Here is a 27,446-nt window from a genome sequence, read left to right on the forward strand (position 1 = left end):
AACAGTGTACACGTGAAATGCTGTGACGAGACCCACTATTTTGTATGCTGGCTTTAAAAAGCATTTAAACTGCTGTTGCTGAGATAGCTATCAATTAACTCTAAGTCAGATGGATCACACATTTAAGCAGCAGAAATACTGAAGTTGTTGCTCACCTGGGGGCGTGTAGGCATCCATGGAAGTCTGTACAACCAGAGATCTTCGTTTGGAAGGCATAGGTACTGCCATCTTCCTTTCTTTGTGTTTAGCAAGAGCTGCCTGGACAGCTTCTGTATGAACATCTGAAACAAAGAGAGAGTCTAATTATTCCATTACTTGAATCAAGTCCTAAGACCAGAGCCTTCATTCAACCCTGTGTTCCTGTGGTGTATGGAATCTTTGTACCTGAGCTCAGAAAGAATTGAGTAGAGAAAGCAAGTAGTTAGCTCCACCAGACTGAAATCCCCAGTGGAAAGACACACTGATTAAGATTCCTTCATTTTATTAGCACTGAATCTATATAAACAAAAACAGAACATTGGTTCCAAAATACTGTGGCTTTTCATAGAGCAAACGGACCTTGACCATTACAGGTCCAAACTTGGCAACCCCTCTCAATATACTGTTTGAGAGGAAGTATGCAAGCCTCATAACTCACTATAGTCAGAAAATGTTACAGTCCAGGCACTGTGTTAGACATTTTATTAGTATTAACTCATAGTATAATTTCTACACATATTACCAAATGCCAATTTTATGGGTTTTCCCCCTGCTGGAGATGGAAGGCAAGGTGCTGCATATGCTAGACAAGAACTCTAACACTGAACTACATCCCTAGCCTAATGCCTACTTTGTAAGGCAGTGTCTTTACACTACCTTGGGGTAATGAGATAGAAGCAAGTACTAAGTTGCATGCAGCAATTCTCTTTTCTTAATCTGTAACAAATTTTGATAAATTATTTATTTGATAAGAATTATAAGGTATAATTCATAGTTGTTATTGAAAATAGATTTTCCATACAATTTATTCTAATTAAGATTTTTCCTCCTCCAACTCTTCCCAGATCCTCTTGACTCCCCACCCTTTCTTTCTCTCTCATTAGACTATGAATAGATAAAAATAATAATAAGATTTTAAAAACAGAATAGGACAAAACAGAAGAAAAAGGGTCAAAGAGAAAACTCAAGAAACACATACGGACACAGAAATGCACACACTCACATGCAGAGAAATCTCATAAAGACACAACACCAGAACCATAATATATAAACAAAAGACTTGAAATTTTAGAAAGAGAAAAAAATAAAAAATATGCCTAGACAAAGCATTATAAGACAAGGAACCTTCCAAAACGTCACTGGGTTTGTTTTGTGTTGCCCATCTCCTGCTGGGCAGGGGGTCTGTCTTTAGGAATGGTATGTGCTTCCCTTGGTGTTCCTCATGAGAACAAGACAGCTCCCAGGACACCTTTAGAGAAAGCTTCCCAATCCCAATTGGTCCAGCACTTCAGACTGTCCCACACAGGACTCTAATTAAGCTTGGAATTTCTCAGCATTTAGAAACTTGACCACAAATGCTATTCTTAGCTTGTTTAACCATTTCCCCAATTTCATATGGGCCCCTACAAAGTATTATTCATCCTGAATCTGTCAGAAGAAACCTTAAGAGAACGACGTCCCATTTCCTTTGGGGAGCATGTGTCGGATAGGTTTTTGGTTGCTTTCTTGGGCTCTAGAGGGTTATTTTCAATGAGAGTTGGTTACACGTTGTTATTATTGGTCTTATTTAGAGACAAAAGGTTGGACTCAGGGATGTCTCTTCTTTCCTTATCTTCCATTCTTAGGTTTGGAGATAGGGGTTGAAAAGGAAGAAGGGGGAATATAGAAATATATGGGAAAGATAGAATAAAAAGTAGATTAGTGAATCTACTCCTCAACGTAATGCCTCAATTGTCACTCACAAGGTTATTTTTAATTCACTGGTATAGAATTTTGTATATAGATGCAAAATAAGTTTAATTTTAGATACAGTGGTATAGAATTCAAATGTAAGATTATTCTTCACACATATATATTTTTACTCTAATATAAGGTATTGTACCTATAAAACTAAATTATAATACAAGGTTTACTTCCAATACTTTGAAAGTGCTATTGCAGGCTGTTTAGGATAAATAAGTTATACAAGTTAATTGTTAGTTGATCAAATCATGGTCATATCAATTACTAGTCTATTTTCATCACAAGAATATATATCTTAGGTGCAACAGAAAGATATGATTCTATAGAAAGGCAAAATAGTTAAAGTCTTTAAAAAAACCTCTGAAACATACAGAATATGGCATTTAAGAATGTTTTTATTATTTTAAAGATTCCCTGACAATGAGACAGGTTAACTCCTGGCAACACCCAGCCTACCTCCAAAAGGATGATGAGCATCAAAGAACCTCCTTACGGAGATGGCTTCAAATGTGGTAAACTAGCCACTAGACAAAAGGTCCTCATTTCTACCACAGACAGAATTCTGCCTAAAGAAAGGGCAAGTTTAGATGCAGGCAGAGTCGACGGCCAAACTCTGCCAAAAGAGGGTAAGCAAGTCCTCAATAGTTCCTGCCTCACTAATATGTCTGTCAGATATATTGGGTCAGAAGGCTGAAGATGATGCTCCAATATTAGAGTTTTTGGATGACTATTCAGGTAGCAAACTGACTCTGTCATCATCTCATTTGGACAGCTAGTAACCTGGCATACTCAGGTAATCAATTTTATTCCTTCTCAAGTCTCTGATGGGGTTGAAGATCAGATAGTTTAGCTTCATAATTAGGGTTAGCTGTTTACGAGTTAAGATGTTTTTAGGTCTAGATAGATATTTTAAGTTGATAATGATGTACATTTAGAATTTTAGATGCACCAAGATAAGATGTTTTCTTTAAGGCTGCCAAATAAAAATAGCCAAAACCCTAAGAATGTAACACATTTATATAATTCCTGATTGTGTCATGGTTCTTGCTATAGGTAGTTTATTGTATATATGTATAGTAATATAAATGTATATGTAAAATTAAAATACTTAAAAAAATAAATAGTACAAAAACAAAAAGAATGGTATGTACACCCAATGGACTCCAATGGAGAAACGTAAAATGTCGATTGCCAGCAGCTGTTAATTGGAGATAGCTTCTGGGCTATGGATGGAGGTTTGTGTCCACTTCCCCTTTCAGCACTGGTGCCCCAGTGCGGATCTAAGCTTGCTGTTACAGTCTCTGTGAGTTCATATGGACAACAGTCCTATTGTGTTTGGAAGACCTTGTTTCCTTGATGTCATTCATCCCCACTCACTCTTACAATCTTTCTGCCAGCAACAGGTTCCTTGAGCTCTGAAGAGAGCGATTTGATAGAGACATCCCATTTAGGACTGAGTGCTCCAAGATCTCTCACTCTTGGCACACTGTCCCATTGTGGGTCTGTTTTTGTTCGTATTCACTACAGGAGGAACCTTCTGTAGTGATGGCTGAATAAAACACTGCTTTTGGAATAGAGTAGAATGTCTTTAGGAGTCATTTTATTGCTACTATCCTTTAGCAGAAAAGTATTATTTGGATTTCCCCCAGGTTCTCTGGCCTCTTTAGTCTCAGGTTATTGGTTACACCAGCAGTGAAAGGGATGAGTTATATCTCATCAGATAGTGGTTGGTATCTTAGTTATAATTTCTATTGCTTCAATGAAACACCAAGACAGAAAGCAAGTTGGGGAAGAAAGGGTTTGTTTGGCTTACACTTCCACAGTACTGTTCATTATGAAAAGAAGTCAGGGAAGAAACTTAAACAGGACAGGAACCAGGAACTGGAAGCTGATGCAGAGGCCATGGAGGGGTGCTGCTTACTGGCTTGCTCATCAGTGCTTTCTCAGCCTGTTTTCCTATAGAACCCAGGACCACAATCCCAGGGATAGCATCACCCACAATGGGCTGGTTCCTCCCCTCATCAATCACGAATTTAAGAAAATGCCCTACAGGCTTACTTACTATCCAGTCTTATTAGAGGCATTTTCTGAATTGAGGTTCCCTTCTCTCAGATGACTTTAGCTTGTGTCAAGTTGATATTAAAACTACCCAATACAATTCACCCTTTGTTAACTTGACACAGAAACTCATTGCCATTAAGCCACAACCTTCCTTTGTTATTCATTCCCAAGATCTCACATTAAAAACATTATTTATTTATTTTAATAACTAAGTTGTGAATTTATTTGAAAACAACAAAAATAAGTCAACAATACTGTCATGAAAAAATTTCCAATGTGAGACATTGAGGAAAATGACATTATTTTACACTCGCCCTGACTTCAACATGATGCTGAGCCCTGAAGTTAAGGGTTTAGGTGGCAAGTCATGGGACTCCATCAAATCTTCTTTCCCATCTGGTTCTCCCGAAAGTCCTCTGAGGTGGTCACCAAAGTCTTTCCATTAGTGGGTGATGATAGTTGTATTACTTAGCAGTCAGCATCCCCCTGTAGTGCTGGGGTCACAGGTTAGAAGAACTCCAGTTCTTATCCTACACCAAGGGCTTAGAGCCCTTCTTGGCAGCTTTTCCCATTGTGTCATGCTGTTACAGGCTATAGGGTGGCACCTGGCAGTGCACACAGTAGAATTCTTAAGTGTGTGTGTTCACATACTGTATTGCCTGTAAGACGCCCCTACTCTTGTCCTAAATTGACACCCACAGATCCCCATATAAAGGTGTAGTTCTATAGTCAGGAAGACACAGGTTGTAAAAACATAATTTAAAAAGCTCTACAGTCTTTATAATTTCAACATGTTACAACCCAGTCTCTTTTAAAAATCCAAAGTCTCCTTTAAAACCGAAGGTCCCTTTTAAAATTCAGTCTCTCAAATGTGGGTTCCTGTATAATCAATACAAATTAAATACACCTTTTCTTCAAGAATTAAAACCTAGGGGCACTGTCACAATCAAATCAAAGAAAAACCAAACTCTAACTGTATAAACAACTCAGCGCCCAGTGTCTGGGATCCACTCAACCTCTTCTGGGCTCCTCCAAAGGGCTTGAGTCACTTCTCCGGCTCCACCCTCTATGGCACCCACAGCTTGTCTTCTAGGCTCTGCCCTATTGCTGCTGTGCTTCTTGGTGGTCATCCCATGGCATGGCATCTCCAAAGCTGTTCTCTTCTGATGCCGAGAGGCTGGGCTTTCCTCGGTAGCTGTTCTTAGGCTCCTCATTGTATCACTTCTCAGCTTCTCTGCATGGCCTCTTCATTCTGGGCTTTCAACTGCCATTGAGGCTGCACCTTCACCGGTGGACTCTCCTGGCCTCTTACAATGCCAAGCCTCAGATGCTTTCTATGGTCAAAGTCATTTTGATTTGCATTTCCCAGATGAATAAGTATGTTGAACATTTCCTTAAGAGCTTCTCAGCCACTTGTGTTTCACAATTCTCTGTTTAGATCTGTACCTTAGTTTTTAACTTGATTATTTGTTTGCTATTTTTTATATCTAGTTTCTTGAATATATATATATATATATATATATATATATATATATATTGAATATTAGTCCTCTATCAAATGCAGAGTTGGTAAAAAAAAAAAAACAAACTTTTCCCACCCTGTAGGCTGATGCTTTGTCTGAATGACAGTGTCCTTTGCATTACAGAAAATTCAGTTTCATATGATCCCATTTATTAATTGTTGATCTTAGTCCCTGAGTGCTGATGTTCTGTTCAGGAAGTTGTTTCCTGTGTCAGTGCATTCAAGGCTATTCCCTACTTGCTCTTCTATCAGATTCAGTGTATTTGGTTTTATGTGGAGGTCTTTGATCCATTTAGGCTTGAGTTTTATGCAGGGTGACAAGTACAGTTTTATTTGCATTCTTCTACATGTAGACATCCAGTCTGACCAGCATCGTTTGTTGAAGATAATGTCTTTTTCCAGGATGTATTTCTGTTTACTTTATCAAAAATCAGATATCCATATGTATGTGGATTTATGTCTGGTTCTTCCATTTGATTGCATTGATCGATCTGTCTGTTTCTGTGCCAATACTACGTGGTTCTTTAAAATTATAGCTCTGCAGTACAACTTGAAATTGTATGGTGTCATCTCCAGCAGTTTTTTGTTGTTATTGTTGTTCAGGATTGTTTTGGCTATTCTAGGTTTTGAGAGGGGAGGGGAGGGAGGGAGGGGGAGAGAGTGTGTATGATTGTCATGGATCGCTAAAATTTTAAGTGGTGACTTTGATAAACCCAAATGTTCCGAGAGCTTCAAGTCCATTCCATGCTGCATTAAGTTGCTCCTATTAAATACCAGTTACTTGAGCAATGAGTCATTAATCAAGTAGTCATTTGATTACACTAGGAAGCAAACCCTACATCATTATGCATTTTTCATAAAAGATTTTAAAACAGCTTCATACACTTTTACTGAGTGCATGAAAACAATAAAAAAAAGGATATTTCAAGTCACAAAGAAACTAGTATTCCCTTGTTAGGCAATACTCTTCATAATAAATGAGACATGTGAAGGAATTTACTTACAGCTGAGCTACAAGGCTACAGTAACACCAACAAGAAATACATACTGTGACAGTCCTAACAAGGACAGATTGATGACTTACTAGCCAAGTCAAGCAACATATAAAACTAATAAAAGAAGTTTTAAAACTCTATTTTAAGGCCTGCTAGGTGAGTCAGTGAGTAAAGGTATCTGCCACCAACCCTACAAGTAAGAGATTAATCCTCAGGACCTACATGGGAGAACGCAAGAACCCTACCCCCACAAATTGTCCTCTGGCCTCTACATGTATGCCATTAAATGTCTACCCACATGTACACAAAATAAATCTACTGACTGTACACATTAAAATATTTTCAATAAAAGCAAGTCTAAAGTGTACTTTAATCTTAAAAGTATGGCATTCTGGGCACCAAGGTTGAGCCCACCGCTGCAGTTACCTTATAGGAGTGAAAAGAGGCTAAGACAGGGCAGAAGAAGCTGGAGTCACTGCTCAAGAGGAGTCTGCTCCTCAGCGGCTTCCAGTGAGGCCCGCCCACCTGCTCACCTGACCCCAGCCCAGTTCACCATGCAGCGTGCTTCTGCAAAATGGTCTGATCAAAGGGACTATGTATTCATTGAATTTTGTGTTGAAGACAGTAAAGATGCTAATGTAAACTTTGAAAATTCCAAACTTACTTTCAGTTGTCTTAAAGGAAGAAATTATTTTAAGCATTTAAATGAAATTGATCTTTTTCACTGTGTTGATTCAAATGATTCCAAGCATAAAAGAATGGACAAATCAATCTTATGTTTGCAAAAAGGAGAATCTGGCCAATTGTGGCCTAGGTTAGCAAAGGAAAGGACAGAGCGTAATTAGCTTAGGGTGGATGTCAATAATTGGAAAGCCTGGGAGGATGACTCAGATGAAGACCTGTCTAATTTTGACCATTTGTCTGAGATGATGGATCACATGGGTGGTGATGAGGATTTAGATTTACCAGAAGTAGATGGAGCAGATGATGCAAGACAGTGATGATGAGAAAATGCCAGATCTGGAGTAAGGAATGTTGTCATCGCCTGGATTTTGAGAAATAAAAGTAACTTCTGCAAGATTTCATAACTGAGAAAATCCCTGAGTTGATGGTAGCTCTAAAAGCAGATGCTGTACTTGCCTCCTTTAACTCATTTTTTACCCTGGATTTGTTTTTTTAAAGGCTTCATTAAGGGTTGATAACGTATCATTGTATGGGGAAATTTAAGTCAGCTAAGGCATAAACATTATGCATGAACATTTCCCAGAATTCTGTAAAGCAGCTGAGGCCCCAGGCAACGACACGGCAGCTCTGCTGGATAAACACACTCACCTATGTCTTCTTTCTTCACTACACAGTTACTTACATCTTAGGAAGTTCTCAGATCAGGGAAAGATAAAGGTTTAGATCCTAAACCATGACTTGAAGAAGGCTAAAAACAAAGTGGCTGACATCTGAAACTGCCATTCTTTCTGTGTACATCTCAGAATTATTCCCCTAAAGTTTATTTTTCAAAAAACACACTTTACACATTTACATTATGTGATCACTTGTCAGTGTTCAGATGTACTTTAGCTGAAACTAGTCCAGGGTCTAACTTAGATGGTTTCTGAAGCCTTTACATCTGGTATTGTTTGACCCTTAGGCTTTTATATCTCTTAGCATGGAGGACGAAGAAAGGACATTGTTGCTTGAGAGGTGTACATTTTAGACCAGGTTTGTATTTGCATTGTCAGTATGTCAAATGAGTGGAATATGTTAATACACTACTGGATTTTTTTGTATTTCCTGTTTTTATTTCAGCTTATGTCCTGGCTGGAAAATCTCAATTTATGTTCATGACAGTGAGGATTTTTAAAACTGTCTACATTCTTTCTAATAAAGTGTTGGAATATTTTTTAATCTTAAAGGCATCACTAAGTGTTTAAAAACATCTAAAAGATGCTTCCATCAGATTATATTATGAATAATAATTATAAGGAAAGCGGGAGTGTCCTCAAATTGTCCGGTTCATGTAAATCCCTTTAACAGCACATAAGCCCCATCCACATATGGCAAAAAGGTAGAGAAAGTAACTTTCTAGAGCTGAAGAAAAGCCTCTTGAGCCTGCAGCCTCATTATGGCCCACAGCAGTCTACCAAAGCTGAGTAAGATTGTCTGAGACAGAATTTTCCTCCACGCATGATAATAATCCAGTGCTGGGTAATCCAAATCAAACCTCAACTACTCACACCAAGTCAGAGTTTGACTGCTAACAGGTTGGAGCAGTGAGCAGATGAGAAAATAGAGCTGAGGAAAGATGGTTTTTAAAAGATGCCCAGTGAGAGGAGAGAACAAACAAACCCAGGTCACTGGCATCACTTTCCTTCCAGCCTCCTTTTGTTTTTGTCCACAAAGTTGAATATGCATGTCTAACTCTCAACTAGAAAGGAAATGCCCACTGTTGTTACTGGGGAAGGCTGCCAAGAGTCTAGCTTAAAAGGCTGTAGATTGGTAATAGTTAATGAATGTCAACTTGACAGGCTCTAGACTCACTTTCAAGACAAACTTCTGACCATGTCTGTTAGAGATTTTCTACATTAGGCTAACTGGTGTGAAGAAGAACCTCTACATGTGGATAGCACCATTCTATGGACTTTATGTGCGGTAGTTAGCTGAGCACTAGCATTCATTGCTCTCTACTTCTTGACCATAGACACAGCGGGACCTCTTGTTCCTGCCACCATACCTTCCTAGCCATAATGGACTATATTCCCTCAAACTATAAGCCAAAATAAATCTTCTCTTAAATTTCTTCTTGATCGCTATTTTGTTACAGCAACAAGAAAAGTGGTCAGTAAAATGCCTACCAACAAGAGACTCAAATCCTGAAGGAGAAAAAGGCAAGAATAAGATTTGGGCTCTAGGCAAATGAGAATGTGATGAAGTCTGCTCTGTGCCCTGAAAGTATAAGAACCAGAGGCTCTCACAGGAAGCCCCCCAACCCCAGCTAGGCTCACAGGAAACCCCTCAACCCCGGCTAGTCTCACAGGAAGTCCCCCCAACCCCAGCTAGTCTCACAGGAAGTCCCCTCAACCCCAGCTAGTCTCAGTACCCTTGACCCAAGAAACTCAAGACACTGTATAAGCATTTAAGGCTGGAAAGGGTGGCTATTACCTGAGATACAGGGAGAAACTTCATCTGAATCCTGAACAAGCACGTATGATGAAAAACTTTGAGGACAATATGGTAATATGATAAATAGGTTGCTTTTATCTTCCTGAGTCTACGAGTGAAATTTACCAGCTGTGATGCATTAGAAACCCTTTTAAGCACTTAAATGCCCCACAAAATCTTAATTAAAATGTTCTTGATGCAGTTTTTCCAGCCACATGAATTAAAAACTAGATGAGAGGCTGTGAAAGGGAACTGATAAAAATAAATAATAAACTTCATTCATGTGAAGGTATCTGGCAGGATAATGAAGGTCAGTTTACACAGAGATGCTGTGATGCCTTCCTAATGGGAGTCTGTAATGCCCACAAGACCTTAGCGGGGCCTGCTGCTCATGTCATGAATTTAACTGAGAGTCAGAAACACAAATGGCTACAAAGGCAAAACTCACAGGAAAAAGACCTAGATCCTAGGTGTGCACTTTGCTACAGAAGAGAACTAACTTCTATTTTTAACTCACTAACCAGAGTACCAAAAGGTGGCCCAAAGCTAGGAAATTATAGCATACAATGTAAGGGAAATGGAAAAATAGCTTTGGGCTAGATCTCAGGGTGGGCCTTAAGATAGTACCACAGGGCGGGTGGGTGGGGGTTGAGGGGGAAGGGAAACAAGGCAGCGTATTCATAACCTAGGAAGTACTAAATAAGACAGACACAAAGAATCAAGGAGGGACAGCTGTACTAAAGTCTACCACAAAGAGTACTTATTCCAGGCTTTTGGTAACACCGACTATGGTACTCTCAGAAGAATGTGCTGGGATCTGCAATGAATAAGAGAGGCTGGAGTCACTGGCAGAAGACACAAGGTTTGAGAATTAAAGTCATTGCTCCTGAACCACATTCTGCTTCCTTTATGAAGAGCTAACCGAAATCTGCAAAGGGCTCAGATCCACTGTTACCAAAGAGCACCCTGGAAGTTGTCTTTGGAGCTGGTGACAGCAAATTGATAGCTCTTGCAATGAGAGTCAATCTTTCTTGTCTGTGCTCTTCTCTGCTTTAACAGTTTATACTTTATTCACTTTAGTGGGTTTCCGTCTATTAATAACTCCAGAGCATCCAGCTATAGACACTAAATGGTTTAGGGCCACTTTCACACACCATTAAATTAGCAGATCACTATTGTTAGTAAACAATTTGTTAGGAACTTCTTTTATTTACAGAATCAAGCAAATCATACTAGGAGACACTTCTTCATCAGTATTTCAGCAAGTCCTAGAAATAATAACATGCCACACAGAACTTGAAGAAAAGGTACCAGTGTCTCCCTCAGCAAGAGTTTATTAAAAAGCTTAGCAATACAACCGGGGCTCATTTGTCTCCATTTCCTGCAAATATTTCTTCCTAAAATAATCACCACAGGTGAGTGGCTTGTAAATCTATTCATTCAGTTCCCACTCCTCCGACTGGGTTGTAAGATAGACCTTTCTGGCTTTTGAAAATTTCTCTACCTTACTATACCCTCTAAATACAAGTTTTGTTTTGTTGTATTGTGTTTTAAGGCAGAGTACGAACATATAGTCTAGGCTTTCAAACTAACAGTAAACCTCCTGCCACCCAAATGCTGGGATTATGGCTGTGCACCCCTATACTAGGCTTGAATAGATTTTTTTTAAAAAAAGAACAATACATAGCTGGGTGTGGTGTTGCACATCTTTAATCCCAGCACTCAGGAGGCAGAGGCTGGTGAATCTCTGTGAGTTCAAGGCCAGCCTGTTCTAAAGGGAGTCCAGGACAGCCAAGGCTGCACAGAGAAACTCTGTCTTGAAAAACCAAACCCAAACAAAACAAAACAAAAGAACAATGCAATTTTGTCACCTATAATGTGTATATCATCATATAGTTGAGACAATTACATAAAATACCCAAAGCAAAACAGTGATTACTGGTCGCATAGCAAGTACCAGATGCTCATGAGTATATTGAGGCAAAGGAATTACATATTGAGTGTGCAATGCTTACTCAGGGATTAGGTTGCTAACTGATTCAACCTTATCTTCATGCACTACACCATGAATTCTTGGAGCAACACTATTGTGGAACACACTTACAGTTGTGCACATGTGATCAACCATCACCCTGTCCTTATTCTAATGTAGTTGTTCCTGTCTGACCACAGACTGCAAGAACCACATATGAACAGCAAGAATACTGATGCTGTTCAACTCTATAGGAGCCAGTGAATAACATACGGGCTGTGATCTAGAATTCTGAAGTTGAATCCCTGCAGACCTAAGTTCAATGTTTAGGAGTGTGGTGGTTGTTGGTGTTGTTTGCTTTAATCCTATACAAGTGCAGTTCTACTATCATTTGTTGGAAAGAAGATCTTTCCCATTTGCCAGTTCATTTCTGGGCTGTCTATGCTGCTCTATTAGCTAACACTTCTGCTCTTTTCTCATTTAGTTTCATAGTAGCTCATCAATTCAGATGGATATTGGTCCTATACTGTTCTATTCTGGGTCTTCACATTCCTATATGAACTTAAAAATAAACATGTTGACACAATGACAAGAATAATAACAACAAAAGAAAACTGGATCTCTGACACCCTCTCAGAAAATGTATCTAATTGGAATTGTGGCTAACACATCTATCAAGGTGTTTACCATTGAGACAAATTCCTTCCTCTAGCCTTATTGAGGAAGTTATTTGAAATGGTATCTGAACAATAGTAAGTTTTCCTAAGGCACTAACAGAATATTAAGGTCTCCTAAAATATCTTAGGGGAAGGGCACATCTCATCTGATGTTTGTGAAGGTCAAAGAACAAGTTGAGACAATTGGTTCTCTTTTCCACCATCTAGATTCTTGGGCTCAACGTCAGGTCATCAGGCTTGGGGGCTTTCATGCTGAGCCCATTTTAAAGACAATATCTTGCTATAAAGCCCACTCTCGCCTCCAGATCCCAATCTTCCTATCTTGATCTCACAAATTCTGGAATCACCGGCATGTGATGCTATATATGGCATTACGCTAATTTCATTTGCTATTTTACTCATACAGATCTTACATATGTTTACTTAGCATTATACCTAGGTACTTCATATTTTAGTGCTAATGTTAATATGTTTTAAAAATTCAAGTTCGAGAAGGTCCCTGCTAATACATGAAAGAGTAATTTGTCTTTATATCCTGCCACCTTGCATATTAGCTACAAGAACATCTTTCTATTGTTTCTGATTTCTACACACAATCTTGTTACCCAGGAATGTATAATTTCTCTTTGTCCTTCCCATCTTTGTAGTTTCTTTCATTTTCTCTATGACTAGCTAGGACTTCTAGTATGATACTGCATAGGAGAGGAAACCATACCTTGTCCCTGATCTTATTTGAAAATGTGTTCCTGACAATTAAATTTTAGTTGATGTTAGCGTGGAACTTGCATGTACATTCATTAAATGGACAGATCCATCTTTATTCTTAATTTTCAGAGGTTCTATCACAACTATTAGATTATGTTGACTCTTTTTTCTGCATCAACTGATGGAATCATATGACTTTTAGCCGTCTTTAGCTTGTTTTGATGAATTTGTTGCCTTACACATGTTAAGCCAGTCTTGTATCTTTGAAAAGTCAATCCCACTTGGTCATTATATATAATTCTTTCTATACATAGCTGCACTCAATTTGCTAATTTTCCTATGATTTTTGCATCTAATTTTTCTCTCATTATAATTTATTCAGATTCCATTCTGATTATTATCGCCCCCCCCCCACTTGTATCTTCTCGTTCCCACCCTCCCTCCCTCTTTCATCCTATTCCTCTGCCCTAGACCTCTGACAGAAGGAGACCTCCTCCCCTGCCATATGACCACAGCCTATCAGGTCTCTTTGTCTATAGTTTGTTTTGTCTTAGGATATAAGACTCTCACAAAGTGAATTGGCAAATATTACACTCTGACTTCTGAAGGACAAGGATAAGGAGTTAGTAGGGTTTCTTAAATGTTCATTAGATTTGGCATTGAAAAGATCTAAATCGTCACCCAGTTGCTTTAATAAAACAGTCTGTTTTTTCTTATATACATTTTAGCTAATTCCCTATTTCAAATAATTGGTCCATTTCATCTAGGTTAATTTTCTGGGTAAAGGGTTATATATCACATTCCTTTAATTTTAGGAAACATAAGATCAATAATGATTTCTGGAATTATTAATGTTCTTTCCTATTTCTTAGTTAACTAGGATCAGTTTATTAAACTGTTAAAATAACAAACTTTTAGTTTCTTTGCATTTCTCTGATTTTGGTTTTTTATATTTTTTTGGTTTTGTTTTTTTGCTCTATTTTGAGTATTTTTATTTGTTTTAGATTTCTTCATAGTTTCTTAAAGATATAATTTAGATTATAACTTATTAATTTCGTAGGCCTTAATGCATATCTTCAATGCTCTAGATTTATAAGCACTGTCTTTTAATCAGCTCACAAGTTTAGTCAACTGTGTTTTCATTTTCTTTTGGTTCAAAATATTTTTCAGTGTCATAACTTTGATCCATGTATCACTTAGAAATAATGTGCTGAATCTCTAGGTATTGGGAGCTTGTCCATCTGTTCCCATCATTAACTTCTAGTTTAATTATTTTGTGGCCTGTGAGTACAGTGTATTTGTTACTGTGTTAACTGTCATGTCTTTTATGACTGAGAATATTATCTGTCTTAGTGAATATGTTTTGGGCAAACTTAGCATGTGTAAGTTTTCTTGATGGCTGAAGTACTCTGTACCAATGAAGTCCAGAACTGATGTTACTGTTCAGTTCATTTATGCCCTTCCTGATTTTCTGTTCCTGGATCTGACATATGCTGGCACTGTAGGGCTGCCATGGACCACTACCACAAAGAAGTCCGTCTACTGCTCATTGCTGGGTTTCTTGCCTCACACACAGGATAGTTTATTGTCAGTCACCTATGAATTAAGGATGTTAAGTGTCCTTTGCTCTTCTTGCCTTTACCTGTGGTAGTAGTCCTTGTCCCCTAAGAATCTTAACTAGGATTACAATGCTTGCTTTCTCCACTTCTTTAATGTACAACTGCACGCTAAACAGATCTCCTATGGGAAGTACAGACTTGAGTGTATTCCTTTAATCTACTCTGCAATCTTCATATATTTAGTTTCCTGAGATTTTGGCGGACTGTTGATAATTATTTACATATTAGTACATTTTTCTACTGTCTTATATTTTTCTGGTTTTACACATATTTTCTGCCTTTCCTAGTACTGAGTTTTATATAATCCCATTTTCTTTTCTCTTACCATGCCAATTATACTTTACTGTAATACTTTCTACAGAATTGTCCTTGATTTGACAACATGCATTTATAATTAATCTAAGTAGACTTGAAATCAGATAATACCACCTCATTGGTGGCATAAAAACTTCATTACAAATTATTCCCCAAATATTCATCCTGTCATTTGTACCACTGCTGTCATCTATTTTACTTATACATAGGTTATAAATACTATATTTTAATATAGTTTATTAATTTATTCATATTACATCTCAACTGTTATGTCATCCCTTGTATCCTTCCATTCCTCCCTCCCTCCCATTTTCCCCTTACTCCCCTCCCCTATGTCTGTGACTGAGGGGGACCTCCTCCCCCTGTATATGTTCATAGGGTATCAAGTCTCTTCTTGGTAACCTGCTATCCTTCCTCTGAGTGCCACCAGGTCTCCCCCTCCAGGGGACATGGTCAAATATGGGGCACCAAAGTTCGTGTGAAAGTCAGACCTCATTCGCTAATTACTATATCTTTATCTGCTAGGTCAAGTAAAATATTTTATTTTGTCCCCATTTATTTTTTTAATGTTTTTAATTGAAATAGAATTATATTACTTTCCCATCCCTTTCCTCCCTCCCTCCCAAGAACTCTCTTCAACCCTTTCCATATCCCCTTCTCTCAAGTTGATACTCTTTTTCTTTATTATTATTGTTAAATATGTGTGTACACAAATACATGTGTGCATGTGTACAAAAAACCAGGAATAGCTGCTGTATCTATGGTTCAGGGACCAGGGGGTAAAAAGATTGTAAGAGCCAGAAAACAGGGAGTCTGCTGTGAAACAGTCTCATCTAGAAATGGCTGCATAAACAAGACCAGAGCAACAGCCCTATCAACGTACATGTTAACATGGAAGGGGAAATTTTTTGCAGGGCCTTATTCTCAGAGAAATAACTATAAGAAAGTAATGACTGCAGGGAGAAAGAGAGTTAGCCTTTGTAGGTAGTCTTGATTTTATCAGATCTTGAGTATTAGGCTCTCCAAATCCCTACTTACATTATCCATTTCAAATTCTAAGCCAATTGTCTGGCCTATGATTGTAACTATTTGATGAATCCAGGAAGAACCCTTGGCCTTCAGTATGGTTGGTGTTTTCCTTATTAGGATAAGCATGATAGCTTCTGATCAACTTACAATCTAACAAAGAGTCTCTATATTCTTGATTTCTGTCTATCCTCTTCATTTTTTTCACATTTCTTCTTTGTGTGGAGTTAATCTTTCTTTTCTAACGTCTTAACGTAAATGTTTATTTTTCACTTTCTGGGATCTCTTTCCTAAGAAGAGGTAGAAAGTTAGTACTTCCTAAAAGTACCATTTCCATTGCATCCTACAAATTTTGATTCCAATCCTACTGTTTATAAATTTCTGCCATATTTACATTTCTAAAACCTGGCATAGGTAACCAAATTAGTTTCGCTTTCTTTAGTGTGGAGCCAACAAACCTTTATGCTCTCTTAACTGCATCTTTTGCCTTTTCTTCCATGAGTTCTCAGAACAATGCTCCTGGAATCGAAGGTTTGGTAGATGTAGAAAAGTTCCTACCTGTAGTGCTCAGCATGGAAGCTGCTCATCCTAAAATGCTGCTAGTGAGGTAGAACAGAATTTTAAATTTAATTTAATCCTTACTTGCTTAAAATTAACCAGTTAACTAGTTAAATTAAAATTAACTGGTTCTATGTATATATTGACAACCACACCAGACAAAGGGTATCCCTTTACAGATAGATTGTCTCCGATCTGGGGGGTGGTAAGTGATATTCACAGTCTAAGTCAATGCTACAATGTATAGTTTTTGTCTAATAGCCCACAGTATCCTAACATGAGAGGGAAATAAATATGTTTCTATTATCTTAATAAATAAAAAATTGGACTGTTCAGAGACAGTGCAAGTCATGCCCTAAGAATCGCCATAAAGTCAGTAAAAGCAGCTTGCTTGAGAAAGAGAAACCATGAACTAGAAAATTAAACTTCAGGAAAAAGGAAGAAATTATTCTAGGAAGCTCTTTAACAGCAAGGACTGTGTTTACCTCAGTTTTGTCTCAGCCATAGTTCACTGCAGAGTGCTCATAACACAAAATCACTTCATATATTTGTTGAAAGAAAGAAAGAATAAATGAAAAAGATCAGAAGAGTAAGATACAAGTTCAGCCTCAGGAACTAAGCACACCAAAGGTCACCTCGTGAATGGGGCGTGGGGTGGATGACAGCTTAAGAGGCAAATTTTGATGCTCAAGTTTTTAGTTCATATCCTTTCTTAACTTTTTAAAAAGTAAAGCTAGGGAGAAAAAGGCCTATGACAATAATTGTCAAACTTTTTGGCTCAAAAAAGGTTTTTAATTCTTAACTATTTTAAAGCTTAAAATTTGTTAGCTAACAGGTAATGTCCTTACCTGCAGGACTAAAATCTTAAGTAGGCACCATGAGATGTAACAGGAGATCAGAGTGCTTGCTGCCCAAGCCTGGCAGGCTGAGGTAATGTAGAGAACTGACTCTATGAGCTCGTCTTCTGACCGCTGCACACCCGCCCACCCCATCATAAGTTTCTGACTACACTGAATGTCACTAGAAATGGAGCACTCGTTTAGACTTCATAAAGGTGGTGAAGTGCCTGACACAGTGCCTGACACAGTATATTCCATGTGCCAAATAAATGCCTTTATAGTCATTCATTTTACAAATTTATGTAAAGCCCCATAAATACCTTAAAAAGAACAGAAATGTATACACTATTATAAAAAATTATTGCCAGGAATAGTGATTGACATCTGAAACTTCTACACTTGTGAGCCTGAGGAAAGACTGCCACAATTTTAACGCCAAGGTGACTGGCAAGGAACTAAAATGTTAGCATCCTTGAGTCCTGGGATATTCATTATTTCACTCTGACTGGGGTTGTAGTAGAAGTCAGCTGGACTACTACTAGGGCTGGCTGTCTTCACATAGCGTGAGTTCTTGGGCAGCCCGAGCTAAACTATCAAGAATTCATTATGTGTAGCTTATGGATTTTGAAATGAAATAGAATATAATGAAGAGAAATTAAATTTGCTACTATATAGCTAATTGTATTGATTGTACTTAGTTCACTTATCTTTAAGAATTATTTCAAAGGTAACATAATTTGATCACTGAAGCAACTAAAGAAGCTTTACTGAAAATGGCCAGAGATCTTCAGACCACTTAAGAGGCTAGGAGACTCTTTTCTTGGAAATAACTTAAAATCTTCCTTGTCAGCTCAAGAAAAACAAAATCTACTACAGAACTCTAAAAAGATTCAATAGCAGTAGATTAAAATGAGCTACTATCTCCCCATTTTTTAGATTTCTATTTTCTTAAATATGCTTAACTATATGTGGGTACATGCACATGTGAATGTAGGTGCCTACAGAGTCCAGAAGAGGGAGTGAAAAGTAAGAAAGGGCAGTGGGAAGGAGTGAAGAAAAAAAAAATCTCCTAATTACGGCCTTCTGTGCTATGGTGGTTTGAATAAAAATGTCCCCCATAGGCTCATAGGGAGGTGTGGCCTTGTTGGAGGAGGTCTGTCTGTCACTAGGGAGTGGGTTTTGAGGTCTCATAAGCTTGAGCCAGACCTAGTGGCTTATTTTTCATCCTGCTGCCTACCAATCCAGATGTAGAACTCTCAGCTACCTCTATAATACCATATCTACCTGAATGCTGTCATACTTTCCACCATGCTGACAATGGACTAAACTTCTAAACCATATGCTAGACCCAGTTAAATGTTTTCCTTTATAAAAGTTGCTGTGGTCATGGTGTCTCTTCACAATAAAAGAAACCCTACCTAAGACATGTGAATACATTGTGTACACTCTCACTGTTAAGGTGCCTGGTTATCTCTGTTTACATGTAAAAAGTAACTAAAAGAATAACAATTACTACATTACCAAACATGAATGGTTATCCTAGAGCACGCACTGGTGCATGAGCTAGGGCTTCACCTGTGCAAAATCTAAGTGTCCTGAATTTGTGTCTCATAGGCAATGGGAAGGTGGGCCTAATTTATGCACAGCAACAGACCCAAGTACAGGGAGTCTAGTGCATCCAGACTGTTCCTTACCTGACCGATAGCGTTCATCGCGAGACCCTGAGGATCTTCGACGGTGGTATCGAGACGCTGAGGAAGGAGTGACAGGTGCCCGTCGCTCCTGAGGCAAAGCTTGGTCCACTCCTGGGTGTAAGGTAAAACAGCAGAGTAAGGGTGAGGCTGTTCTCAGTAGCTAAGCTAAAAAGACTTAGTTACAATAAATATTCACTCATTATATTCCTGTCATCTGTTAGACCAAACAGTAGTAAGAAGCCTGTGGGGGAGGTCACACTTGGCAGATCAACAGGAAGGTGAATGCAAGGCTGAGCCCTAGAGAAGTTCTTCCATTCGTGGAAAGGCTATAGGTAAGTATTCTTTCTTGTCATAGTGTCCTCCAAAGCACGGAAGAACCATGAAACCCAAGACATAGGATCAGGATTATCACTATCATCATCATCATCATCATCATCATCAGTAGTAGTAGTAGTAGTAGTAGTAGTGTGAACAAGAAAGAACATAAAAGCCCTGAGAAACTTTAAAATCATAATTATCTTTAAAATCAACTTTATAGACTATTTGTATGTAAATTTGGTAACTGGGAAGTTATCCATATGTAGCATCAACTTTCAGCTTTTGTCATTGTCACTTACTAACTCTCTAAAACCTTGTTTCATTTAATGCTAAGTAGATGAACAAGTTGTACCTGAGAACAGCTTTTATGTGAATTACAAAAAAATGTTATCTTAGTCAGATTCAAGACAAAAGCTGACCCCCATATCTGCCAATCAAACTATGAATTAGACTGACATAAAACAGCACCAAGGAAGACAATGTAGATGAAACTTAGTAGTACGGGACAGAGTCCATCTCTACAGTTCAGACATAAAGAAATTGCTTTCACTGAATACTAATGGCAGTTGCTGCTTCTTTAAGTGAAGAAATCAGACATAAAACTTGAGCTACTAACTTGAGTAACAGCACTTACAAGAGCCTATTTCAGTATTCCTTATATGTCAAACTTCTGAGGCCAAGCAGTTCTGCATCAGGCTGACATGCACATTTGGACACAGAGCCCTGACTCTTGGATAGTATGTAGGCTTCACTCCACTCACCTTAGTTTCTACTACTTACGTGATCAAGATTATGTTGAGATGACGAAAAAGCAAAGTCATCCAAATGTAATTAATATATTCCCATCTTACTTGCTCTTTAATAATCCTGAGTTTAACATTTACACCTTCCTATTCATTGTCATGTTTTCAATGTCTCTATTTGTTGATACTTTCAAAATACTCTAACTAAAAAGCAAAATAAAAACAAACCCTTCACATGATCTTCCTCCCATGGTCAAACACTCACAACCTAGTAATCATTTTTCAGTTCATTTTGTTTGTTTTCACTGAAGCATACTTGGAGTCCCTTCTGTGTTGCCATTTATTCCTTTCATGCTGGACTTGCTTTGGGTTTGCATTATTTTAGGTTACTGGAGTCCATCCATGTCTTTCTTCTCCTAATCTTTTAAAGAAGTATCTCAAGTAGCTTCTTCAAAAAAAAAAAAAAAAAAGATAAAGACATAACATACGGAGGCCTTGGGTTGTCTCTCTAGTAGAGCAGGTGTAGGTCCTGATATTCTAAAACGCTAGGAGAAAATTCTACTTCGTGTCTTTCATTTTCATTATTTCCTAAAAGTTCAGCATTATGATGTTATACTCTTTTTTAAAAATAACATTTTTATTGATTCTCTGGGAAATTCACACCATCCCAATCACACTCGCTTCCCAGCCTTCCCCCAACCAAAAAATAAAAATAAAAATAAGAATAAAAATTGGAAAAAGAGTAACAAGACCACTGTGTTATTTATACTCACTGGAACATAGTCAAACTCTCAGCGGCCTGCCCCTTAAATAGAACTGAGTATTTTCCTCCTGCACCCCTGCCAGAAGACATCAATTGTGAAGAGCTACACTTCAGACCATGCTAGAATCTTTACAGTGTCTCTTTTGTGACAACTTTTATAATTTACTCTTTATTTTAACTTGAGGAGCTGAAAGCCAGTTCTCTTCTTCTGGCAGAATACTAACAACTCTCTTACAGTTAAATCTGATTGCCACGACAAGAGACCTCGGGTGTCCTGCGCCTTGAGAAAATGCCTCATTCTGTGGCCTGTGTTTTCAGGACAGTGTAGGTGCACTGCCATAGTGCCTTTGACCATAGAAGTTGCCCAATATGCCCAAGCCTGGATCCTGGTTAGCTTTAATTCCTCAGAGAATATACATGTCCACTTAGCATTGGGATGTACTGGTTTTCACTTTGTCAAGTGACTCCTTTACTTTACATATCACCACTTGTCGTTGTTGCCCACACTCTCTTGTACACACTGGCCGGCATTTTGGAACAACTGAAGAAGCAGCAAAGGTAAACATACATGTCCAAGTTGCCAAGTTCATGAATATAAGTCTCCTCAGAACTACGTTCACACTTGACCTCTTCTTGGGATCCATAGTGTAAGAATCAAGACGACTGCCTGGTTTCTTGATGAACCCTCTATGAATATCATCAGTGAGGTAATGTGTGCACTTGCTTTCATGGATTGGTAAGGTGGTTTACTACAGATATCTCAAAAGAGAAATTAATACAACCAGGCAGAAGAGCTCTAACACGTTGCCAGTAACAAAACACACTTGCAGCACTCAGGAGGCAGAAGCAAGTGGATCACTGTGAGTTCGAGGCCAGTCTGGTCTACAAAGCAGGTCTAGGACACCCAAGGCTACACAGGGAAACCCTGTCTCAAAACAACAACAACAAAAAAATAAGTATTTGAATCACTATTCCATTAATCATATTTTATCTAACTTTGTTCCAACCAAGATTTGAAATGGTATATTCAAACAGAAAAAAAAATCAACAATTGACTATTTAACTCTCTATAGAACTGAACCTGTCACCATAAAGTCACTTGCATACTCATTGTCTTTCCTCAACACAAGACAACTGACCAAACCTTGCTGCTGAAGCAACACAAACACAAATAATTAGCAAAGCAGTTAATAGTTCAGTGTTCACCACTGGGGAGAACTCACACTCAATAAATGTTTAGTTAAGGGAACCATGATTGAAGACCTATTCTCAAAAAGCCACACAGAAAACAGTGTTCTCCAACGGGAAGTATACTGAGAGTTACACTGGAAGGCATAGCGGGACATAAAGGATGGCAGTCTGCATCAGTCAGGAGGATGAAACCATCAATACTCATCCATGACTAAACAAGCATCAACAATGAAGCCCTTCGCCTACAGTATTTATGAGGCAACTACATCCAAGCCATGTGCCAAGCACCAAGTCAGCTCCAGGACCCACAAGCATGATGGATGAGGCAGATAAGCATAGGTAATAATTGAGCAACCTTGGATCCCACTTGCCTGAGACTCTTAACATACGACTTTTCTAACAACATAGCTGGCAACCTACATCTCTGGTTTAAATGTACTATGCACACACACCCTCTCCTAATAGCCTAACTAGCAACTTAGGGGCCCCTTATTTTTGGAGCTATATTAATATCCATCTCTGAACAATGGATAAATGTCTCTTCTCATCAGACCTGGACAGGGTCTATTCAAATGTATTTCCAGGACATTTGGTAGGGAAGGTAGGAGTCTGAGCTGGCCTCAACTGTCTTTGTGTACCTACAGAGTAAAACCAACTATGTAACTGTTAGGGAAAACTCCCTATTTACCATCTTATATGACTATGTATAATGATGTGGTAGGATTCAAATTAGATGTTGTCAGGCATGGTGGCATAATACTTTAATCCCAGCACTCAAGAGGCAGAGGTAGGTGGATTTCTGTGAGTTCAAGACAAGCCTTATTTACACATAGTAAATTCCAGGCCAGTGAGGGCTACATATTAAGACCCTGTCTGTCTATCTGCCAGCCTGTTCCCCCAACAGATGCATTATGAGAAGGGACATACACAATAAGCAATGACTTATATAATCCATTTTGTTAATCAAAACAGAAAACCATCCAGTATCCCACTAGTAAGCAAACTCTTCCTTTTTTAAATCCATAAAAGAAGCACCCCTTCCACAAAAACAACCAACCAACCAACCAGACTGGGCTCTTACATAATTCCTTACTCTCTTACAGTATTTCCTTTCTGTGTGTATTAGCCCTTTGCTTCTGAATAGTTTCCCACTACTCTGCAGTCTTTGTGGGCTTCTACTTCATCCTTGAATCAAAGACCAAGAACTTCAATATTCCAGCCCAAATGCCCTGGTACCTGTGACCTTGGGCAAGTTCCTTAACATTTCCAAGGCCTGGCTTTCCATCTGTATTTGAAAACACTTCAAAGCACTGGCTTAAGGACTTGATTAAAACCAGGAGATAAGTTGTGATTTCTGCCATTTTATTGATGAGGTAATATAGACATAGAAGTGAAACTTAAAACACTGCACCATTCTTGTATTTAAGCTTTCTCTTTGTTCAGATTTGCCTTTGTGTTTGTGCTAGGGGCCTCTCCCAGTTGCTCATATACACATCTCTTCAAAGCACAAAGCATTCTGGAAACCTCACTTTCTGGCTCCGATGACCACAAAAGAAACTACCAAACTCATTCATCTAAACAGAAGACACTTCTACTGTAGTCCACTGTCCTCTGCATTTGAATCTTCCAAGTCAAACAGAAACTGATTCTTATCAAGTTTTGCCTTGCCTCACTAATTTCACATCTTTAAATGTTTCACCTACCCACCAGATTTGGAAATCTGAAGACGAAAGTGAGAAAAAGCAGGATCATTAATTACTTGTCAATTACTTAGGACTTGTCACTAAAAGATTATGAAACAAAAATTTCCATTGTAGCAGTTGTACTTAACCAACCCAATTATTTCAGATGAGTAAACACTGTAGTGTCTTTCATGTCTTTCAGACAGACCCTGACATCGCAACAATCCCCATGTTAACCCTAAGAATAAGGCACAGGTGGCCCACCCATTTGGCTCTATAACTTAAGGCTCAATAGGTTAGAGGCAACAAGGCAGGACACTATAAGCCTTGAGTTACTCAAGAGGAGATACTGGGGGTAGGGGGGATTTCTAACTGGAGAATTTCTCTTATTTTAAGACTGTCCAAACTGTTTCTGAATCAAGTCCCACTGTCTTCTGGAGCACACAGCAGTCCCCTAATTTTTACATTAAGTGTAATTAAGAAATTATCCAGAAAGTAAAAAGTACTTAATGTATGATTATGTATGTATCATACATACATACATGATGTATGATTAGGTAAGGCATTTTCTATATTTTCTTTGCACTAACATAGGTGAGGACACCACAAAACAGAAAACTGAAACTTCATTCTGAGTACCTTAGGATCATAGAAACCTAATTCTTATGTTACTTTCACTGCGGCTTCCATGCCATATGTCACTAACAAAGCGCAGCACAGCACCACACATTTGTTTTGTAAACATCTTCATAGTCCAGTGTGTTGACAGGGAACTCATGAACCAGCAAAGTATGAATGATGTGAAGCATATGGCAACGTAACGTTTTCATTAAACTACTGTCCTGCTTTGTTTGTTTGTTTGTTTGTTTGTTTGCTTGCTTGTTTGTAGTGCTTAGAATTGAACCTAGTGCCTCAAAAACTGGAGGCGGGGCCTGGAGAGACTTGGGATAGTTTTGGCTGTTCATGGCTCTACTTCGAGACACTCCTAGAGAGGACTGCTCGAGGGAAGACTTCGGGGCTCCGGCTCCTGCTGAGGTTCTGGGTTCTGGTTACTCCAGGTTCCAGCAGAAGAAATCCTGCTGATTACGCCGGGAGACCCGTTCTTCGGAACTGATATCCTTATGGTTTTGTTATTCGTTAATCCTCTTTTCCTATTGTTTTGGTTAGTCGAGTTATAAGGGTTGTATGCTCGATTAATAAGTTTGTAATAAAATATATTGGTTAAGAAAACTGAACCTACAAGTTATCTATAAAATGCTTTTGCTAGGAAGTGTAGTGGTTTGAATGAGCATGGTCCCTACAGGTTTATTTTTTTCAATCATTAGTCAACAGAGACATAACCCAGAACATGCACTGTTAGGAAGTATGACCATGTTGGAGGAGCTGTGTCAGCAGGAGTGGGCTTTAAGGTTTCAAAATCCCGTGTCAGTGAACATGTCCCTTGGACGGAGATGCCTGGTGGCACTCAGAGGAAAGATAAGAGGTCACCAAGGAGAGACTTGATACCGTATGAGCATATTCAGGGGGAGGAGGTCCCCCTCAGACACAGACTTAGGGGAGGGGAGGGGAGTAGGGGGGAAGTGGGAGGAAGGGAGGAATGGGAGGATACATGGGATGGGCTAACAACTGAGATGTAATATGTATAAATTAATAAAAATGTATTTAAAAAAAATTAAATAACTGAGTGGTAAACACTTAAAGAAATGCTCGACCTCCTTAGTCATCAGAGAAACGTAAATCAAAACGACATTGAGATTCCATCTTACACCCATCAGAATGGCTAAGATCAATAACTCAACTGGCACCACATGCTGGCGAGGATGTGGAGAGAGAGAGGAACACTCTTTCATAGCTGGTGGGAATGCAAACTAGTACAACCACTTTGGAAAGCTATCTGGTGCTTTCTCAGAAAAATGGGGATAGGGCTTCCTCAAGACCCAGCTATTCCACTTCTTGGAATATACCCAGAAGATGCACACAACAGGGACATATGCTCAACCATGTTCATAGCTGCCTTATTCATAATAGCTAGAACATGGAAACAGCCTATGGGTCCCTCAGTAGAATGGATAAAGAAACTGTGGTACATTTACACTATGGAATACTATTCAGCTATTAAAAACAAGGAATTTCCGAAATTTGTGGACAAATGGATTGAACTAGAAATTATCATAATGAGTGAGTTCACCCAGAAGCAAAAAGAGTCAAATGGTATATACTCATTTATATCGAGACACTAGTCCAAGGGGTACGTCCCCATGAAAAACTTTACCTACCAGGAAAGTGGGTCAGAGGGGAGGACATTCTATTGAGACTTTAGGTGTGAGAAGCCTTCGAGAATGAGGAAATAGAAGGATTCAGAGGGTCTTGGAAAACTATAGGCGGGTCTGGGCCCTGGGATCCTCCTCAAACTATGGCACCAGCCAAGGAAAATATACGCAGTAAACTTCGAACCCCTATCCAGTATAGCCGATGGGCAGGACATTCTTCACCATTAAGTGGAGAAGGAAATCTGACTTTCACACAAACTCTGGTGCCCCATATTGGACCATGTCCCTTGGATTGGGGAGGCCTGGTGGCACTCAGAGGAAGGATAATAGGTCACCAAGAAGAGACTCGATACCCTATGAGCATATACAGGGGGAGGAGGTCCCCCTCAGTCACAGACATAGGGGAAGGGAGTAGGGAGGGAAACGGGAGGGAGGGAGGAAGGGAGGATACAAGGGATGGGCTAACAATTGAGATGTAATATGAATAAACTAATAAAAATTAAAACAAAAAACAAAAAAAAAACAAAAAAAACAAAATCCCGTGTCAGGCTCCTCCTTCCCCTCTTCCCTCCTCTCTCTGCAGATCAGGATGTAAAGCTCTCAGCTACTGCTCCAGCACTGTGCCTGTCTGCTTCCTGTAACGGTGACCCTGGCTAACTCTGTAACACAGGAAGCAAGTCCTCTCTCCCACATCACGGGAGAGCCCGAGAGTACTCATGTTTGTGGAAAAGTAGGAGGACAAAGCAGAAAACACAACTCAAAACATCTACATTCTACATTCACGGTTTTAAAATCATATTTCCATCAGATACTCTGAAATGCAATCCAGTTCTGTCACATACTCGTCAATCCTCTGTTTATTTCAACAAGATCATGATAATTGTCAACAAAGTCACTGGGAGGACAAAAATAAGCAAAGCTGGGAGACAGGTTACATGTCCACTTCTAAATATTGAAGTTCATTTCAATATTCTTATATGATTTGCTTGTTTGCTCAGGATCAAACCTAGGGCCTGTCCTATAACGGAAAGCACTCTACCGTTGAGCAGTAAGCCACAGCCTATTACTAGCACATAATATTATAACATTTCATCCTATCAGGGCGATAACCTAGAATATGCACCTATAAATCCAGTTACTAGCACATATACACGTTTTAAATGTTCTTATTCTACTAAAAAGTATAGAAAGTCACCTGCTTCTTGAATTTCCTAAGTGCAAAAATGTGGTCCAAAGTAAATCTGAACTTTCATAGGGACCCTGACCTTGTAACCATCTACTCTATGATTGCTTTGGTCTTTCTACTTAAGAAACCTACCATTTTGATCCTTGGTGACGGGAACAAGAGATCATGTAGTTCTCAAAGTCCCCCTTTAGCACATCTCAGGGATCAAGATTG

At 38.8% G+C, this 27,446-nt stretch overlaps 1 protein-coding gene and 1 pseudogene across 6 annotated transcripts in view; one reads left to right on the top strand and one right to left on the bottom strand.

Moving 5' to 3' along the window:
- The window catches only part of DIP2C (disco interacting protein 2 homolog C), a 377,861-nt gene that overhangs the window by 142,698 nt on the left and 207,717 nt on the right, over positions 1 to 27,446 (bottom strand). For all 5 annotated transcript variants that reach the window (XM_084781752.1, XM_084781751.1, XM_084781749.1 and 2 more), the window contains 2 exons: positions 19,081 to 19,191; positions 156 to 281 (listed from right to left, as the gene is read on the bottom strand). In XM_084781752.1, coding sequence (XP_084637878.1) covers positions 156 to 281; positions 19,081 to 19,191 — 237 coding nt within the window. The remainder of the gene's footprint in view (positions 1 to 155; positions 282 to 19,080; positions 19,192 to 27,446) is intronic.
- On the top strand, positions 6,865 to 8,536 carry LOC311597551 (prostaglandin E synthase 3-like; annotated as a pseudogene). Its single transcript has one exon. The product of its transcript is annotated as a prostaglandin E synthase 3-like (transcript).

The sequence above is a fragment of the Acomys minous genome (genome assembly GCF_964271855.1).
Source record: "Acomys minous genome assembly, chromosome: 5".
NCBI lineage: Eukaryota > Metazoa > Chordata > Mammalia > Rodentia > Muridae > Acomys > Acomys minous.